Source organism: Oryctolagus cuniculus, chromosome 2, assembly GCF_051225735.1.
Source record: "Oryctolagus cuniculus isolate XC-2025 breed Fujian yellow rabbit chromosome 2, ASM5122573v1, whole genome shotgun sequence".
Lineage (NCBI taxonomy): Eukaryota > Metazoa > Chordata > Mammalia > Lagomorpha > Leporidae > Oryctolagus > Oryctolagus cuniculus.
Window position 1 is genome coordinate 153,579,977 of NC_142868.1, and position 21,014 is coordinate 153,600,990.

The 21,014-nt window shown below is 39.6% G+C and overlaps 1 protein-coding gene across 6 annotated transcripts in view; it reads right to left on the reverse strand.

The window, feature by feature from the left end:
* ACYP2 (acylphosphatase 2) overlaps positions 1-21,014 on the reverse strand; it is a 340,256-nt gene that overhangs the window by 12,032 nt on the left and 307,210 nt on the right. The window contains exons 4-5 of one of the 6 annotated variants that reach the window (XM_089327658.1): positions 7,489-7,522; positions 3,887-4,121 (exon numbers count right to left, since the gene is read on the reverse strand). The exons of the other annotated variants lie outside the window; for them this stretch is intronic. Coding sequence (XP_089183784.1) covers positions 3,930-4,121; positions 7,489-7,522 — 226 coding nt within the window. The 3' untranslated portion in view covers positions 3,887-3,929. Of the gene's footprint in view, positions 1-3,886; positions 4,122-7,488; positions 7,523-21,014 lie in introns of those variants that run through there. 6 annotated transcript variants of the gene reach the window in all.

Here is a 21,014-nt window from a genome sequence, read left to right on the forward strand (position 1 = left end):
ATGGCCGCTACAGCCGGCGCTGTGCCGAACCGAAGCCAGGAGCCAGGTGCTTCTTCCTGGTCTCCCATGCGGACACAGAGGCCCAAGCACTTGGGCCATCCTCCACTGCTCTCCCAGGCCACAGCAGAGAGCTGGACTGGAAGAGGAGCAACCGGGACTAGAACCCGGTGCCCATATGGGATGCCGGCGCCGCAGGCGGAGGATTAACCAAGTGAGCCACAGCGCCGGCCCCAACACAGTATCTTTTTCTCAACTGTACCTATAGACCCTCTCCAGAGAATGAAACAGTGGCCTCAGCCTGGGTGGGCAGAGCAGCTGCTCCCCAGTAAGCGGTGAGGGTGCTTATTAAACACCCTTATACCCTCAACTTCATGCCCACCTCAGGGGCCCGAGGCTTGAGGGATTTCCACTGTGTTAATTAGGCCCTTTCTCGGCTTTCCCCACTGCAGGCTCACAACTGAGGTCTGTGTTACCACCTGCTCATCTGTTTTCTAGTTTCCAAAGTTTTGTTGCTGTAGCTTTCTCTCACATTCCTTGTGCATGTGGGTGTTTAAACCTTCTTAAAAATGCTTTTTTCTGGTAAATGACATTTAGGAGGGAGCATAGAATTAAATGCATTTGTTCAGAATGTAATATTTTAACTGAAATGTGGCTTTATCCTTTATACTGAAATCTTTGTCCATTTGGAAATATGTGATTGCATTATATGAAAATAAAAAGTCTTAATTTTCAATGGTTAGATTCTCTCCCAGCTCCTTTTACTGAGTAATTTACCTTTTCCTACAGATTTCAAATCCACTTATTATCATACAGTAAGTTTGGGTATATGCCCAAATCTACTTCTAGACATTTTGTATGGCTCTATCAGTATCTTAAGTTAATCCCGAAACTAGTACAAAACTGTTCTAATTGTTATAATTTGAGAATATATTTTAACATCCAGTAGTCCCTACATCCCTCATCCCATTATTCTGTCTTGAACTATCCTTTGTCTCAGAGAATCTACTATATTTTAGCATAATTTTATTCAATCCTTTATTTTTTTAATCTAAAAAAATAATTTGGAGAAAAATGACATTCTCATATTTAACCTTATCATCAAGAGCAAAAAAATGTGTATTTTTGTTCAAATATAAGTTCCTCACTAAAATTTTGCAGTTTGCTCAATGCAGGACCTGTACAATTCTTTGATAAATTTATACTTAGTTATGCACTATTTTTCTATTTTGAACAAAATACTTTTAATCATTATGTTCTAAGCTTTCATTGTAAGGAAACAAGTGATCTCTTATACTATAATCAGATGCTTAATGAACTTTCTTATTAATATAATCTTTTTTTTTTTTCTTTAGAGTTCCTAAGGTTTACCTTGGAACTTTTTCTATGTATTTTTTCTGAATTAATTATGTTAGTCTGGATACTTTTAAAAGTGCTCTTATTTTAATAGGTTCTCTAGCCACATTTTTCTACCTGCCTCCCTTTCAGAGAATTGCTACAGTAATCGTGCAGAGAAAAAAAAAAAAAAAAAAAAAAAAAAAACAAGCTATAACAGTATTCACCAGCCATCGGACTAACAACCTTAATATATTGCTCTGGCTCCAGCGTATTTTATCTATTAGTGTTGTAGACTCAATAAATATTGAATGGATGGTTAGATGGGTGGATGAATTATATTTCCTTGAAATAGACTGAAGTCTAACATTTCTGCTGTAAACTGAATCTGGCTTTTGTGCCTATCTATTTCAGGTATTTCTATTTGAGAAACATGATCTACTGATAAGCTTTAAGAAACAAAAAATATGAAAGTTCAACTAGTAAAAACAAAATAAGAGGAATGTAAATGGGAAAATTCTCTTGGCAGAAGTCATGTAATCTGATGACTATGTGTCTCCCTGTACTCTATTTTAAATGCCTGATGTAGAGGTTTTGAACATACAACTAATTTTTGTAAAGCCCAATTTATGCTTTTACCCAAATCATGTTGCCTTTAGCAGTGATAAAGTAACATAAGAAGGGATTTTGTTACGGATGCATTTCCTACATGTTTGATGAAAATTATATACAGTAGTGAAAACAATTTTTTATGGAATGACAAAGTACAATGATCTTGATTGTATTTCTTTGGAGCATTCTTCAAGCCATTTTGCATTTAAAAATACAGTGCTGATAAACATTAATTGATCAAGGAAAATATTTCATAAATAAACTGCGATATTTTTCTGTTCCTATTCAGGCAGTTACCAACCACTGGTACTCTCAGGGTTTCCATAGCATTCTAATTCTTTGGTGCAGATGGCACATACTTAGCCCTCAAATACACTAAGTACCACACATTTATAGCCTTGGCATCCATCAGAGGCCAGCTGTGGCCTCTTCTAAAACACACAGGTTTTTAAGCCCTCCCAGGGGTTTTTCTTTGTCCCAAATGGGACCCCCCTCCCCGCCTTGTGTGCATGACAATTACCACATTCTGTAAGCCTGTGTTTATGTAATTACTTATGTTTTCATTATGTGCCTCCACCACAATAGAATGCAAATTCTAAGAGGCAAGGGCAGGGTCTTACTATTAGATCCCCAACATATTGTTCCATGCCTGTGCTAGTGGGTACCCACTAAACACACAGTGAATGAATGAGTCTTTGTCACCTTGTCACCTGTGTGACAGGTCATAACAGGTCTCAACAGCTTCTTTACATGGAAAGAGGGATACTTTTAGGGTCCTACATTGTCCACACAAAGGGTATCCCCCTGAGCATGACCTTTTACCTCTTTGACTTAATCTCACATGAAACAAAACCCTCACTCACTTTTTAATAATTGTTTTCATTACAGAAAATGAAGTACTTTACTCATGGTAGTTCCCTATGAAGTAACACAGGTAAAAAGAATGTTCACCCTTTTAAAGGATATGGGAGGTCTATGGATCTGAAAAATAATCTGAACCAAATTTACTGTGGAATTGGTTTATTTTTGACAGCTCCCAAATCTTACTGCATTTCTTGTGGTTGTGAGTTTACTCATCATACAAGTAAACATGGTACCTGGTTTCCTTCAGAGTTCAGGGTGGTTTTTAGGACACCTCAGGAGGGCTAACTCCACCCTCAAGCCCCATCAACTGTGAGGATCAAGTCCAGTGGACGGCTGTATATGCTCAGACACAGTGTGTAAAAACACTTAAGATATTTTTTCTTAGTATTGCAAATACTGTTGTATTTTTTGTGTTAATTCAGGATTTTCCAGCCTTTAAAAGACAACAGTCCTTTTAATATAATCTTGTACACATGCTTAATGCTTACACCCAAACAAATGAAGTTCTCTGAAGAAAGAGAATGGTTGGGGGCTGTGTATATGGGCAGACATCCCCTAGTGCCCCTCCCCTCAGCTACACGTTGAGCACCTCTGTGGAATACCAGGTGCCCTTAGGAGCTCCAATGGAAAACTGCCCTAATAACCTATCACTGAGCAAGGATGTGGGGAAGTGGAACGCATGGAGAATCCATCACAGGCAGAAATTTTCTATAATTCAAGTCAGTGTTTCCTAAAAATGTAGTAAGCTCCTGGGGTGATATAAAAAATTCCATTTAACTAATACCCCTGTCTGAAACAAAGAAGCGAAATTAAAGCACTAGAAAGCCAACACTATCAATAATTCATAGTGGTTATATTTCCTAGGACTAAAGTGGGGCAGCACGATGCTTTCGCTTATCACTGTAGCACCAGTAAAAAATGTAGACCATGACAAGAGAGCAGACAGTAGGAAAAGACAACTAATGAATTAAAAGCTAATGTAATGCATGTTGGAAAATATTGACTTGCCTGCATATTTCAAGCTTTTAAACTAGCATTAATAATGGAAGGATAGTAAATAATGTTGTTGAGATTCCTCTTTTTTTTTTTTAAGATTTTATTTATTCATTTGAGAGGTAGAGTTACAGTGAGAGGGAGAGACAGAGAGAAAGGTCTTCCTTCCGTTGGTTCTCTCCAGATGGCTGCAATGGCCAGAGTTGCGCTGATCCGAAACCAGGAGCCAGGAGCTTCTTCTGGGTCTCCCATGCGGGTGCAGGGGCCCAAGGACTTGGGCCATCCTCCACTGCCCTCCTGGGCCACAGCAGAGAGCTGGACTGGAAGAGGAGAAGCCTGGACTAGAACCGGCGCCCATATGGGATGCTGGCAGCGCAGGCTGAGGATTAACCTACTGTACCACGGCGCCGGCCCCAAGAGATTCCTCTTTCTTTAACAAGTTCCTTATTCACTTATATTTGGGCAAATAGCATCATAAGCTTCCTTTTATCAAAACAAATGTTGTAATGATATTTTAAAAATATATTTATTTATTTGAAAGAGTTACAGAGGCCAGTGCCGCGGCTCACTAGGCTAATCCTCTGCCTGCAGCGTTGGCACACCAGGTTCTAGTCCCAGTCAGGGCACCGGATTCTGTCCCCATTGCTCCTCTTCCAGTCCAGCTCTCTGCTGTGGCCTGGGAAGGCAGTGGAGGATGGTCCAAGTGCTTGGGCCCTGCACCCTTATCGGAGACCAGGAGGAAGCACCAGGCTCCTGGCTTTGGATTGGCACAGTGTGCTGGCCGTAGTGGCCATTTGGGGGGTGAACCAATGGAAGGAAGACATTTCTCTCTCTCACTGTCTAACTCTGCCTGTCCAAAAAGAAAAAAACAAACAAACAAACAAACAAACAAAAAAAAAAAACAAGAGTTACAGAGAGGCAGAGGCAGAGACAGAGAGAAAGAGAGATCTTCCACCTACTGGTTCACCCCGAAATGGGTGCAATGGCTGGAGCTGGGCTGATCCAAAGCCAGCAGCCAGGAGCCAGGAGCTTCTTCTGGGTCTCCCATGTGGGTGCAGGGGCCCAAGGACTTGTGCCATCTTCTACTGCTTTCCCAGGCCATAGCAGAGAGCTGGATCAGAATTGGAGCAGTTGGGTCTCAAACTGGAGTCTATATGGGATGTCAGCGCTGCAGACGGCAGCTTAAACTATGCCACAGTGCCAGCCCCACAATATTCTTATATAATGCTTAAAATATCTGTTAGAGATGCTGCCCATGATTAATGAAGTACAGTGATTATCCAGGGCATCCCAGGACATTCATGATTAACCTGAGACCCAGATTCCTTATCTTTTCTTAAAAAAAATTATTTATTTACTTGAGAGATAGAGTAACAGAGAAAGCGAGGGAGAGACAGAGGAGAAGGTCTTCCATCTGCAGGTTCACTCCCCAAATGGCTGCAATGGCTGGAGCTGGGCCGAATCCAAGACCTGGAGCCAGGAGCTTCCTCCAGGTCTCCCATGTGGGTGCAGGGGCCCAAGCACTTGGGCCATTTTCTATTGCTCTCCCAGGCCATAAGCAGAGAGCTGGATCAGAAGAGGTGCAGCTGGGACTGAAACCAGTGCACATATGGGATGCTGGTGCTGTAGACGGAGGCTTAACCTACTATGACACAGCAAGGGCTCCAGATTCCTTATTTTTAAAAATCAGACTATTACTCTCCTCACCGAGCTACTGAAAGGATTAAAGAGAATATGTGTAACTCACCTAATACAAGTGCATTATGCTTAAGCACTCCAGTGGTATTACAGTATGAATGTTCTCTGCCTTTACCTAATATGATGATGGTCTGTTGGCAAGTTCCGTGAGCCCAAGAGAAACATATTTCTAGTACAATTCCGCAGGTAAGATCTCTCAGTCTTGGGGTGAGCATTGTGGCACAGCAAGTTATGTTGCTGTTGGGGATGCCTGGTTTGAGTCCTGACTGCTTTATGTATCCAATGCAGCTTCCTGCTGACAGACCTGGATGGCAGCAGATGATGGCCTAAGTGCTTGGGTTCCTGCTGCCTCTATGGGAGACCAAGATCGGGATACTGGTTCCTGGCTTTGGCCCGGCTTAGCCCCAGCTGTTTTGGGCATCTGAGGAGTGAATAAGTGGATGGAAGATTTCTCTCTCTGTCTTTGCCTTTAAAAATGAATAAATCCTTAAAAACAAAACAAGGGCCGGCACCATGGCTCACTTGGTTAATCTCCTTGTGGCGCCGGCATCCCATAAGGGCACCGGGTTCTGGTCCTGCCTGCTCTTCTTCCAGTCCAGCTCTCTGCTGTGGCCCGGGAAGGCAGTGGAGGATGGCCCAAGCACTTGGGCCCCTGTACCCACATGGGAGACCAGGAAGAAGCACTGGCTCCTGGCTTCGGATTGGCACAGCTCCGGCCATAGCGGCCATTTGGGGGGTAAACCAACTGAAGGAAGACCTTTCTCTCTGTCTCTCTCTCTCTCACTAATTCTATCTGTCAAATAAAAAAAATTTAAAAACAAAAAAAACAAAAAAACCCTCTCAGTCTTGGCAGAGGTACTTGCCAGCTACAGTAAGAAATAGTATGTCATTTAACCTTCTCAGTTAGGTGAGAGTCTGCAGAGCTACCTGGACATAAAGCTACACCCAGGATTGTGAGAACCTGGGAAAATAGGGCAGGGCATAACTATAATATCTTGCTTCCAGGGTTGGCACTGTTGTGTAATAGGCTAGGCTTCTGCCCGTAGCACCAGCATCCCACATGAGCACCGGTTCATGTCTGGCTGTTCCTCTTCCAATCCAGCTCCCTCCTTATGGCCCGGGAAAGCAGTGGAGGATGGCCTAAGTGCCTGGGCCACTACACAAAATGGAAGACCTGGAGGAAGCTCCTGGCTCCTGGCTTCATATGGGCACAGCTCTAGTCATTATGGCCATTTGAGGACTGCATCAGCAGATGGAAGACTTTTCTTCTCTCCATCTCTCCCTCTCTTCCTGTAACTCTGTCTTTAAAAAAATCTTGCTTCCCAACCATACCACAGCTTCTAGGTCAACCAAGTGACAGTTAAGTTCCTATTTCTGTTTAATAGACTGGAAATAAGATAGGTGCTATTACAGTGGCAATGGAAGCTGACTTTGGGATCATTATGCTTGGGTGTGAATCCAGCTAGTCTTTCTGTTTGAACACCCTAGTTGAGTTTAAAACTCTAAGTGCCTTGTCTGTAAAATGGATAGTACAAGTGTATCACCTATCTCATAGAGTTGTTACAAGGATTAAATGAGATACCAAACGCCCTAAGAGCTGTAACTTGGACTGCTATGGATCCACCACAAAAGCTTCATCCAAACTTGATCCCAGAGTCTTCTTGAATGTTTATTGAAGAAAATTCTCAGGATTCAGCCTCTCATTCTGTCCATCCAGAAATGTTAACTCTCAGTCCTACTACTAAATTCCTTTCCCCTGTACCAGAAGATCCACCTTAACAGTCTAACAGAGGTGAGAAAACGATGTTCAAGATGCTCAAAAGAAGAGCAGCACAAACGTTGTTATCTGAACAGTGAGAAGAGCTGGTAAAACTGAGATCACTCTTAATGAACAGATTCTCAGGTTAAACAAGAACACAGAGACAGTGATCTTATGGTTGAGTTCAGAGTGAATTGGGAAGTGAGCATTTCAGGTGTCACTGCATTTACCCCCTCAGTCATGGATGGGATCCTTTGGAGAATGCTAGGATAGAAAAAGATTATGACAAATGGTCAGTTTAGACTTATACTGTTCTTGCTAGTAATTTTATGCAACAGAGAAAACTATTTATGCTAAGATAAACTTATATATCAATACTTTAGATAACCTATGATATGAGTTGTAATGTCACTTCCTACCTTGATATCAGTAACTTATATGTAATCTACAGTTTGAACATATTTGAATGAGTTTCAATATACTTTAGTTATTTTTGATTTGATACAGAGAAGAAGCATCAATGTATCAAGTATTCCTGGGTGTTTTAGTATACTGAAGTCAATGACATAAAATCCAGCACCAAGAACTGATGTGCAAAGTAACTTGTGGAGAAGGAATATAAAAACACTGGATATTTTCGCTAGGGTAGGATAACTGGATATTCTGCTTTCAAATATTTTAAATGTAATAAAAAAATTTTGGATGTGCTATTTCAGTTTTCAAAAGTAGCAAATATTTGTGTATAGAGAGGAACTATTAAAATCATCCTATTTTGAGTTAAAAAAAGGACTAAATGAAATAATTTTGTGAAGTGCTTAATACAGCACCTAGAAAATAGTAAGCACTGCATTTTTAGCTATTTTGTCAGTTGAGTTTGGTAGCAGGTAATGAAAACGGCCTTAGCTCTTTTAGAATGGAATTTAATAAGTGAATTGGGTCATTAGAACTGAAAGAACAGATTTACACCAGGTCTTTCAGAACAGCTCCACAGCACTGGCTGCTAAAATAAAAAGTATAACGCTGTGATTCTCAAGCAAACATAAAAAGATGCATGTCAGAGATTTTATTTTATGAATTATTTAATGAGGGAACCTGTAAGATATTAAGTCTTGTTCAAGGAGAATTTACACAAACACACTCACACAGATTGTATATACATACAATTATGAATGCTGAAATCAGCTTGCTAACAGATGCAAAACTGGTCAAAATTACATACAGTAGTAGTAGTTAAGAGAACTGTAATGCGAGTCTCATGCAATTAAAAATTTTCCATGAACCGCATTTAAAAAATTAAAAATAGGTAAAATTAATTTTAAAATATCATTTACTCAATTTATACAAATTACTATTTTAAGATATAACCAATACTAATAATTGATAAATAAAATTAATGAGAGATTTTACATACATTTTCATGTTGAGTTTTTAAAATCTGGTATGTATTTTGTATTTACACTTACAACATGCATCAATTCAAACTTGCTACAGTACAAGAGCTGAAAAACCACATGTGGCTAGTAGCTTCCATATTAGACAGTATAGCTTTAGGGCAATAGAAAATAATGTTTGAGGCTATCTTTTCTTCGGGGCAAAAATCCATTGCATGTCATGTGTACCAGAAAAAATTGTTGTTCACCATGTGCAAGAATTATTTGCCTTTCAATAGCCTGCTATAAGTAAATTTCTACTTTATGTGGTTGTAAAATAGCCTAGTCAAAAGGAAATCAACCAAAGGTTCACTCCCCTACAGAAAATTCCTTACAGTTCCACTAGATAATACCCTGATTTTACCAAGATTTCTATGAAATATACCCCCGATCTCTATTACCCAAATCAATGCCTTGGACTATTTTTCTTGACAATCCTATTAGAGGAACTTCTGGGAATTAGCAACCTGCCATTGAAATCACTGCATTTATGAACACACTACTTTTAATTGTGGTCTAGGCATCAGGAAACCACCACCAGAACTACTGGTTCCAGAGCCACATAATATCCATGAGACCCTCAAAACAACTAAGCAGATGCCTCAGCCCTGCTGCCTCTTTTTCTATTAAATCAGATTCAAATTCAAATTTCACGTGAGTATCTATGATTGATGAGGTAACCATCACATTCTAATCCCTGGCTACTAGGTAGTCAGGAAATACGGCTTCTAACTTTCCAAGGTCTGCAATAAAGGGAGGACACCAGAAGGAATTCTGAACAGAGGATGACGAAGCCAACACACCATATCTACTACTGCTGTTGTTCATGTTGTTTCATGAAATTTTACACATAAGGGATTCAGAAATATTAGAAAGATCTTTTGCTGGTCTGTATGTTGTCAACAATTTTGTAGATGCTCTTAGATCCGAAGGCTTTATTTAAGCACTAGAATGGAACTCCATGGAACACCTGCTCTGAATGGTCAGGCAGAGAAGGAGAAACAGAGGACACGTAAGAGGAATGACCACAGAAGAGGGAGATAACTACAGAAGTGTGGTGTTAGGAGGACAATGGGCACAGACTATTCTAAGAAGGAAAGAACAGCCAAATTCCAAAGGCTGCTGGGGCCCAAGTAAAATTTAAGTGGGGCCCTTGGCAAGATCAGCTTCACTAAGGTGGTGGTGGTAGAAGCCAGATTAGAGTGGTTTTAGGAATGAGGGTAAAGTGAAGAAACAGAAACAGCAAGAATAGGCGAATCTTTTGAGCTTACATAAAAGAAACAAGAGACAGACAGCTTAAAAACTTTAAAGTTTTGCTCTTGGCAAGTCAACCTGCATAGATTTTTAATTCAATGTGTTCCACAATTTATGAGTGCTTTGCCCCAACAGAGCAATATTTGAGGAAGATTGTGCTGAGAACACAAGGTCCAGGATGTTCTCTATTCCAGATATGTTAAAAATCTATCCTACATGAAGCCAAATGAAGAGTTGGCCAGATAGCCTTGTATTTTCACACTTTACCCCGACCTCTCTACCTCCCTCCAAAATGCTCATAGACAAATGACTTTTTTTGGGGGGGTGATATTATATATTTTAGAACTAAACTGACCTATCCACATCAGATGTCATTATTTTAGGAAGTTTTCAAAACCTTGTTCTTGGCCCTATGTCCCACCCTTGTTCTTATTCTCTTTCATTTTAAAACTTACGTTCTCTTGTTGAAGTTATACAAATTCTTACAAATCACTTTAAATCCTTCTGGGAACAAAGTGAGGCTTCATAATGGAAATAACTGGGGTAGAGTATATTTACAGAGTTTTTCTTTACAACCATCTTTGCTAGAGGACATTTTTTCCTTTATGGTGAGGCATGTAACGGTTCTGTAGCCATAAAAACATGCATCTTCAGGGTAGCGCTCTCTGAAGCCACCATCCTATCAATGGCCATGAACTCCAGAACTGTGAGCTCAAGGCCACCGGCAAAGGCAGCTTCAGGCTAGATTGCTTTACTGAGGGCCAGCTGCTGGGGAACTACAAACATCATGGAAAACATCTCCACCCCCCACTTCCCCAGACTCTGACCTCATCTCAGAGAGCTACATGCACAGTTGGAAAGAGAGATTCATGGAGCATCTTCCTGACAATCACTTTGTAAATAATTTATGCACAGTTGAATCAAAAGAACAATTTGAAGGAAGAGTGGGAAAGTAGCTAATGAAATAACAATCACTGGAAGAAGAGGTTTGATAGAAAATCAGATGCAAAAATTCAATGTCAGTGAAAAGAAGACTGTTCATGCTTTAAAGAAATGGTCTGTGACTAAGCATATTGCATTAAATATAGTTAGTTCTGAAGATAAGGCTTTTAGAATGCCTTTAAATACCCAACAAAAAATCAAAATGGTGAAGCTTTTCTTTATGGATAAAGGAATGGTTTCACTTTTGAACTTCCCAGATTTAAAAAATGAATGTTTTTTAGATTTTTATTTCCCCATAGGAGAGTTTTTATCTTAAAAGCCAAGTATATGAGTCAGTTCATGGGGAGGCTCATGATAGGAGGTAAGAATGCCATAGTAATGTTTCAGTTACTTTTTACATAAAAGTACCTCTAAGTACTACTTTTACATTAATGGTCTCTCCTTTTTCCCCAGCACTAATGTGTTAAATGCTCACAAACTTCAGTCTGTTAAACAGATTAATGGGAAATAGTGATTTCCTATAAAATGTTTTCTTTTAATACTCATAAAAATATACCAGCTTTTTTAAAATGAAAATATAGAATAAAATAGAAGGTGAGGGAAAAATACAAACCTTTCTAATATCAATTTTTTTCAGGTTGTAACAGAAAAAACTATTGCTAAATACTGGTAAACATCTCTGTCTAAATTTTGAAAACTAAAATTGAATGTAAAGTTGTCACTTTATTACAAAAAATTTAAATAGTACATGCTGTTGGATGATTTAAATCTGCTGTACTTTTTATAAAGAAATCTAACTTATTAATAGCTTTATGAATCTTAGACAAATAAAAGGATATCATCAATATATCCAAGTTGCCTAGCTAGTAGGAGGTGACACAGTGGAAGAAGGAAGGGTTAGAAGCTGAAAGGGAGAAGACAGAAAATGATCTGAGAGATATGTAATCACCCTTCTCTAAGGTAAATTCTACATAACTGTGATATTGCACTTCAAGGTGCATACAATTTCCTAAATACCATTACTAAAATGATCAAATGCTGTCTCGTAAACAGAATCAAATGTAATTGAAATTAATTACATTATACCTCCCTCTTTCGAACTGCAAGTTACTTACATTAAGCATAATAGCTAGCTGTCATTATTTATAATTTTTCAAATTACTTTTAGATAAGACAGCTCTAACTACACATATACACTCAAACTTGTAAAAGTGTCACCTTTGTATTTGAATAAATTCAAAAGTCTGGGACCTCAGAAGTTAGAACCATGAAGCTAAGAAGCCAGAAGGTGATTCCTGCTGTGAAAGAAACTGGACTCCTTGATGTTAGTTCTAGAATGTGCTATTTGGATCAGGCAATCTTCTGTGAGAAGACACAAAGTTTTAGTGCTCTCTCTTTTTTTTTTTAAAGATCTATTTATTTATTTGGAAGTCAGAGTTACAGAGAAAGAGAGGCAGAAGCAGAGAGAAAGAAAGAGAGAGAGGGAGGGAGGAAGAGAGACAGAGAGATTTTCCATCTACAGGTTCATTCCCCACATGGCCGCAATGGTCAAGACTAAGCCAGGCTGATGCCAGGCGCCAGGAGCTTCTTCCTGGTCTGCCACATGGGTGCAGGAGCCCAGGTACTTTGGTAATCTTCTTCTGCTTTCCCAGGCACATTAGCAGGGAGCTGGATCAGAACTAGAGCAGCGGGGACAAAGCTCTTCTAATTGCACACTATTTCCCACTACAGCTAAACTTACATCAAAGGAAAAAAAGAAACCAGTTAGAAGCTTTCTATAGATTCCTATGAAACATCATTGTATTGGTGGAGTTGCCAAAAGTCTTCAATGGACTAGGAATTGATCTTAAAAATGTTCTCTGAGGAGCCAGTGCTGTGGCATAGTGGGTAAAGCCACTTTCTGCAACACCAGCATCCCATATGGGCTCCTGTTTGAGTTCCGGCTGCTCCACTTCCAATCCACCTCCCTGATAATGCTCCTGGGAAAGCAGAGGAAGATGGCCCAAGTGCTTGGGCCCCTGTACCGATGTGGGTGACCCAGAAGAAGCTCCTGGCTTCTGGCTTGGGACTGGCCCAGCCCTGGTTGCTGTGGCCATCTGGGGAGTGAAACAGTAGATGGAAGACCTCTCTCTGTCTCTCCTCTCTCTCTCTCTCTCTATAACTCTGACTTTCAAGCAAATGAGTATTTAAAAAGTGTTCTCTGAAATAATCAAGTTTAGGGGAACAAATGAGTTCTAACCAAATTCACAGGAGTTCAGTTTATAAAACAGGATACCATGCATTAATTTATATTAGGCACTGTAATACATTACATCAGCAAAATGAATGATACAAATTATATGATCATCTTAATAGATGCAAACAGACATTTAAGTAAGATTCAATATTTATTCATGATCATTTTAAAAAAGTTGAACAGATTAGAAGGAACATGTCTCTGGGAAGCGAGATACTCAGCAGACTCATAGAATGGCAGATGTCCTAAATAGCACTCTGGCCTCAGAATCAGCCCTAAAGCCATTCGGATCTGGCTGAAAAGCCCATGAGAGTATTTCAGGCATGGAAAGCCAAGACACTCTGGCAAAAAGATCTCTGTGAGTGAGATCCCAGTGGAAAGAACCTATCTTCAAAGAAGGAGGTACCTTTCTCTGAAGGGAGGAGAGAACCTCCACTTTGACTATGACCTTGGCTAAACAAGATAAGAGTCGGAGAACTCAGAGGGCTTCCATAGCCTTGGAAACTCATGACTGGAGCATAGGGAGATTACTGATGCCATAGACAGGAGTGTCAATTGGTAAAGTCAACAACAGGAGTCACTGTGCACTTACTCCTCATGTAGGATCTCTGTCCTTAGTGTGCTGTACATTGAGATTTAATGCTATAACAAGTACTCAAACAGTATATTTCACTTTGTGTTTCTATGGGGGTGTAAACTGTTGAAATCTTTACTTAATGCATACTAAACTGATCTTCTGTAAAAAAAAAAAAAAAAGAAAGAAATTATCAATTCCCAACTTGACTCTCACTGGGATTAAACATGACAATAGGTCTGATCTGATTTCATCATCATTTAAAAAATCATCTATCATTTTTCACTTTATGTTTCTGTGTGGGAGCAAACTGTTGAAATCTTTGCTTAATGTACACTAAGCTGATCTTCTGTATATTAAGATAATCGAAAATGAATCTTGATGTGAATGGAAGGGGAGAGGGAGTGGGAGGGGGGAGGGTTGCGGGTGGGAGGGACGTTATTGGGGGGCAGCCATTGTAATCCATAAGTCGTACTTTGGAAATTTATATTCATTAAATAAAAGTTAAAAAAAATAAAAAAAAGGAACATGTCTCAACATAACAAAGGTTATATATGACAAACTCACAGCCAATAGCACATTGAATGGGGAAAAGCTGAAAGCAGTCCTCCACCTGCAGTGCCAGCATCCCATATGGGTGCTGGTTTGAGTCCTAGCTGCTCCACGTCCAATCCAGCTCCCTTTCTAATGTACCTGGTAAAGAAGTGGAAGATGACCCAACTACTTGGGCCACTGCACACACTTGAGAGACCCAGAGGAAGTTCCTGGCTCCTGGCTTCGGCTTGGCCCAGCTCCCTGCCCCTTCCTACACCTGCCAATGTGGCCATTTGAGGATGGAAGATCTCTCTCTCTCCCCACCTCTCTCTGTAATTTTGACTCTCGATCTTTTTTAAAAGATTTATTTATTTATTTATGTACATTTCCATGTATTTATTTATTTGACAGATAGAGTGACAGAATGAGAGGGGGAGAGGAAGAGAGAGAAGGACAAATTGATTCTATTCTCTGGTTCATTCCCCAAATGGCCACAATGGTCATCACTGGGCCAGGCTGAAACCAGGAATCAGGAACTCTATACAGGTCTCCCATGTGGGTAGCAGCAACTCAAGCACCTGAGCCATCTGCTTCCCAGGAGCATCAGCAGAGAGCTGGATCAAAAGCAGGCCGGATTCAAACTGGCACTCTAGTATGATATGAAGGCCAGGATGGAGCCAAACTGGCATTCTGATACGAGATGAAGGCATTGCTAGTGGCAGTTTAACTCCATGTGCCGCCATGCCCAACCCCCAATGGAAGTCTTTCAGTGAATAAATGATACCAGCAATAATAGTAATGACACAGTAAGTTTTTTTTTTTTCTTTTAAAAAAAAGGAGGGAGGCAGTAGCTGGACAGGAATGCAGGATCTAGAGAAAAACCTTTTTTAAAACAATTAGATATTAAATCAAATTTCTATGTGTATGGGAATGATCTAATAGAAAAAGAAAAGGTGAGAGTATGTAAGAGTAATAATAGCAGTAGCAAACCAGGCTCTAGCACACAAGTGCAGTGGCAAGAAGAGTGCCAAAAAAGGAACACACAAGTTCAGACAAAAAAATGAGCTACAAAACAGGAGAGACTAAGAAAAAATAATAGGTGAACAGATTTTGGCAGTGAAATAGAAGAGAGCAAATACTAAAAAGACAAAGGAGATTCATGTCAAGGGCCACCAGGGATGGACTGGTGGCAGCTGCCAGAGGGGTCTGAGTAGAGGAGATGGGTGAAGCCATATATATCCAGGTGTGGTGGGGGAAAAGTACAGCGATCAATGATGCACTCCCGATAATATGACTGTTTCTGTAGCCTGTTCTGACTTACAAGCACATGAGGGCTTCTTATGTGTTCAGTTTTAGCCCTGAATCATATAAGTTTTCAAATGTTTGGTCACATTATAAGTAGCATTAAAATCTTTTCTATTTAATAATAAGAAGAAATTTATGTTTATGTCAATAGATTAATATCTAATCATTTTCAATGCCTCTCAAGACTTACATTCTGTGCATAGACCCTATAAATTGATTAAGTACAACTTAAGTTATACTTATTAAGTTGTAATCAACTTCCTATTGTTAGAAATTTGAGTTGTTAATTACAAAATATATTTAAATTTATTTTCTCCCTTGATCTAGATGGCACCATGAAGTCACGGTTTAAAAGGATGGGGGTAGTGAATCTGAACCAGATCTCTGGTTCAAGTGATTGCTACCCTTGTCCCGAGCTGTGCAGCCCTGAGCCAGTTACTTAACCTCTGTTTCTCAGTGTCTTCATCTGTAAAACGAGATTAATAGTATTTCTATCTTACAGTAGTGTTGTGAAGATGAAAGGGGTTAATAATGTGTCATTAAAGAAAAATTACAAGAAGCCATTGTTTGGGACCAGGCTTCTGCACTGAACCCCAACAGACAAGGCTAAAAACAAAAATGGCGTCACTCATGTTACAGTTACAAGCTGAAGATAACATTGCCCCCCCAAAGCCACAAACAAACAAAAAAACCAGAATTGCAAAGATAGTAATAGCCATGTTACCCAAACAGGCAGGATTCAATGGGCATGATAATGAAGTTTCCTCTGCTTTGATCCTTATGCAAAAAAGGGAACTTGAAGTAACCTATGTGAATCAGTTATTTTCCTATTATTATCTGTCACTGTTCCCACCTTATAAGGAACACATTTTGAAATGACCAGTCTGCCTTTTATTTTCCTTTTTTTGACAGGCAGAGTGGACAGTGAGAGAGAGAGACAGAGAGAGAAAGGTCTTCTTTGCCGTTGGTTCACCCTCCAATGGCCGCCGCTGCAGCCGGCGCACCGTGCTGATCCGATGGCAGGAGCCAGGAGCCAGGTGCTTTTCCTGGTCTCCCATGGGGTGCAGGGCCCAAGCACCTGGGCCATCCTCCACTGTACTCCCTGGCCATAGCAGAGAGCTGGCCTGGAAGAGGGGCAACCGGGACAGAATCCGGCGCCCCGACCGGGACTAGAACCCGGTGTGCCGGCGCCGCAAGGTGGAGGATTAGCCTATTGAGCCACGGCGCCGGCCTTATTTTCCTTCTTTCTTGTGTCTATTAGACCAATCTCTTCTAAGCAACTTCTATTAGAAAAGATGGCCCTCTTTTTTCTCCATTTCCCGTGATTTCATGGGGGAGTGAATGGCTCACTGCAGTTGGTTAATCACTTAAAAGCAAGTCAGATGTTTTGATTCTGTTAATAAAGGAGTGTTTATTTAGTGCTTTTAAAAAATCATTCATAGATAGATGGGAAAAACATGTGACCTGAACTAAGCACAGATCAAGCACAACTGTGCTCCAGGTCAGAATTAATTCCCAGGATCTTCAAATCTGACCAGAAGGGTAAAGTGCTTATATCAGAGCAAAAATAAAGGGTAGACCAGGGTGAAGGCACAGAGGAGGAAAGGAAGATGAGCTGGGAACTGTCTGAAGACATTGAAACTGACTTTCAGTTTCCCAACAAGCTTGATGGTAGGATTTATGGGTATTTATTATTTTAGTAATTTTATTTGAAGTCCCCAATCCCTAACTTCAGCAGAAACAGAAGTGTAAATGTTGGGATTTAAAACTGTGTCTTTGAAGGAGAACTTATTTACACTTTTGTTATTCTTTCATAAGAGATTTAAATTTAATATATAAATTCAAAAATTTTTAAAGCAAAAATACTTAACATACATTTAATTTCTAAGAGAACTGGGTCCTCCTGAGTAATGTGTTATGAATTAAAAACACATTAAATGAATAGCAACAGTCATTTCAGCTCCTTTGTGGAAGGACACAGACTACCAAGTAAATGTGTAAGTGAAAAGAAATAGTAATGAAGACTGTTAATTGTGTGGCTTGCTTCTATTATAACATTCATTCTAAAGAAGGAAATAATTAACCAATAGGATATAATTTCTGTTTTTATAATTCTTGTTCAAACAGGTTTAATTGAATTTGTGTAATGGGAAAAAAGGGGAACTCGGTAAAGCAGTTTCCATAATCATCTAGATTCTATGTTGCTACAATCTATATTTAACACCTTAGAAAATGGCCCCCAAATTAACACCTCCTTCATTTCATTACCAGGAGCTGTGGCACCACTCTCCTTTAGAACAGTAAGATTTTTATTTGGCTTTCAATGTAATTTTACTTCATCATACCAGAGCCTAGAATTAACTTTTGTATCACAAAAAGTTGAGCACAAGGGTTTCACCAAACTTTAGCTCTAGGTATTTCTGTCACATGATGTCTTTGCTACTCTAGTTCCAAGGAGATGAGGGGTCCTTACCAAACCGAAGACTGGAAACATCAGCCCTTCCTTACTTTCCTAGGCATCATGCAGGCTAATAACTTGGCACCTCTCAACTGGCGGACTCATACAGTTGTAACCTCCAGAGCTTTGATGGGCAGTGCATCCGTACACAAGTACTGTGGTAGCACCTCTGATCTCCTCTGTGCATGCTACTTAGTTTGATGAACTGAATTAAACAGATAAGAAGTTATCTGGCACCAGAAGCATTAGAATATATCCCATTGCCAAGAAAAGAAAATTAAGCCATGACTTCTGGGCTGTAATGATAAGGTTAATCATAACTGATTTTAATACTAAGTGACCAAGATTGAGGCTAATCAGGTATTAGGTCAATATAATAAGCTGGAATTGATAATACACAGAGTAATCTATTTTTGAATAGTGCTTTGTTTCAAAATGTTTTAAATTATGTTATTTCACTAACATTTTCAACATCTCTCTAGGGAAGGTATTATTATTTCCATTTATAAATGAAGAGACCTGGACTCACAGAAATAAATTCCTCTCCCACTTGGGGACATTTCCTTTTCCACCGGACCTTTATATACCTTTCTTCCATGATCCTGACACTTGGTAGATTCTTTTCAAGTAATTCATAAATCAACAGTTTTTGTAATTCATAAATCAACTAAGTATTGATTAGAATTTAAACCCACTTTCCAGTTACTACTCTATTTCTCTTTCCCTAAGATAGGTTTCTTAAGAGTAAAATCTACTCAGTGTCTCTTCACCTCTATTAGCTCTTCAAGCCAATGAATCTGGCTTCCAAGGCCCTACTCTACTAAAACTGCCCTCACAAGGGTGATCACAGACCTCCAAGTCCATAAATACGAAGAATAAACTTTCTGTCACCTTGACATTCTTCCTCCTCTTTACCCTAGGCTTCTGGGACACCACCCTTTTTTTCCCCTCTATGTCTCTGCTGATTCTTCATTAGGAGTCTCTCGTACTTTGTCCTATCATTTTGGTGCTCTCCAGACTTAATCCTCTGCTTTCTTAATTGCTATATACTCTTTGGAAGATTTAATGTAAGCCCAGCCTGATCCTGAACGCTCCGGATTCATACTCCCCTAGGAAATCTCCCGACTTGGCTGTACTCTAACTGCTTCCACCTCCACATCCTCTGCCCACCCACACCTCCCTTACTCATGTGCTCTGTCTCTGAAAATTGACAGAATTTTGGGTTAATAATCCCTGCACAATCAGCTAAGATGCCTCTTGATTTTAATAATATCCTCCCCACCCCCAACCATCTCTTATTCTCCTTACGACTTTGGCTTGCATCAGGCTCTTGTTTGATTACCAAGAATAAAGTCAAGATTGCCTCAGAGGCTTGCACCATTATTTAACAGGTGCAGCACAAAGACTTGATATTTGTGTCCTTCCATTCCAGTGTTTCTATTGTTTCCAGTGTTTCTATTCTATCATCTATTGTTGAAGCTCAGTGAGAGAGTCTTAGGATTGACGGAAAATTAGAAATTACAACTTGCATCTTATCTTCATTGAAGTTAAAGTTTATCTTAGTTACAAAAAAAAAGATGATGTAGCAAATGCAAACCATTTAACAAATAGTTAATATATTCTGTAATCTGTGCCATGTATCTGAGCTATAAAGACAAATACGATGTGGTGCCTGTCCCCATGAGTATAAAGTATAGTCAGAAAGTCAAAGAATTATAATTCAGCATGATGAATGCAATGATAAAGGAATATATGAAATGTTACTTGAGTACAAGACAGAGTTCATCTGTTTATTCTGTCCTCTTTCTGTTGGACACAGACAGGGTTGAATTTTGTGATGAAAACTCAAGGTTCCCAAAGAGGATATATTAGAGGTGGTGAAGATCAAAGGCAAAGCATATTACCAGCAGCATTTATAATCACAACCTCTCTTTAATAAAGGAATTTTTCCCTAACAAGGATTGGAAGAATGAACATGTAAGCAATCTAAGTTTCATGTTCATTTCTTTTTTCCTGAAAAGGATGTATGCAATATAAATATAAATAAAAAACCCACAGCAATGACTTTGGAAACTCCTGTAATATACTTTGTTATGAGCATGCTTAATGCTGCATTTCATTGTTTGACTAAATGTTAATAAGAAATTATATTACAATGGAAGTTTTTTCCCCTTATCAAATATTCCATTAGGTGAATCAAGCAGGGCCTGCACGCTCATTATAAAATAATACATGATGACCTTCCAAATTCTAAATGGAATTCACTTAATATGTTAGAGTCTATAAATCTGTTTAATCATTTCTGTGTGCCTGATATTCCTTAGCAAGGGATTTGTTAGATACAAAGCGGATCCACACTTTGCTAGTTATTAGTTTCTCCCCTAGGAAAGCTTGGGGAAGACACCCCCAGGGTGTTGAAATAGGGCATTAAAAGATTTCCCCATCCCTAAATTATAACATGGTTTCAAGGAAATGGTAAAAAAATAAAAGTCCCTCCCACCCCCTAACTTAAAACCAGAAGCTAGAAATAGTCAAGAGGTACTACTTTCCCTTCAAAGTTAAGAACAGGTGCAGACATTTTCCTAGAGGTTAAGATGTCAGTTGAGACACCTGTATCTTATACCAGAGTGGGTTCATGAAATAACTGGCTCCAGCTCCTGATTCAGCTTCCAACTCCAGCTTCCTGTCAGTGTAGACCCTGGGAGTCAGAAGCGATTGCTCAAGTGACTGAGTCCCTGTTACCCATTAGGGAGGCCTGGATTGACTTCCTGGCTTTGGTGCTTTGCAGCTCCAGCCATTGTGAGCAACTGGGAAGTGAATCAGTGGATAGCAACTCCATGTGTCTGTCTCTCAAATAAATAACTATTAAAATGTACTTATGAGATTTTTCACTTCTGTCAAAAGGTCTCTGTTTCCTGTGGTTGGGAGTAAGACAGTGAGATATAGATACAGAAGTAGAACAGATAATGAGCTACAAACAGACAGCTGTTATTGGAAAAGTGTACTTGTATTTAGGTTCACAT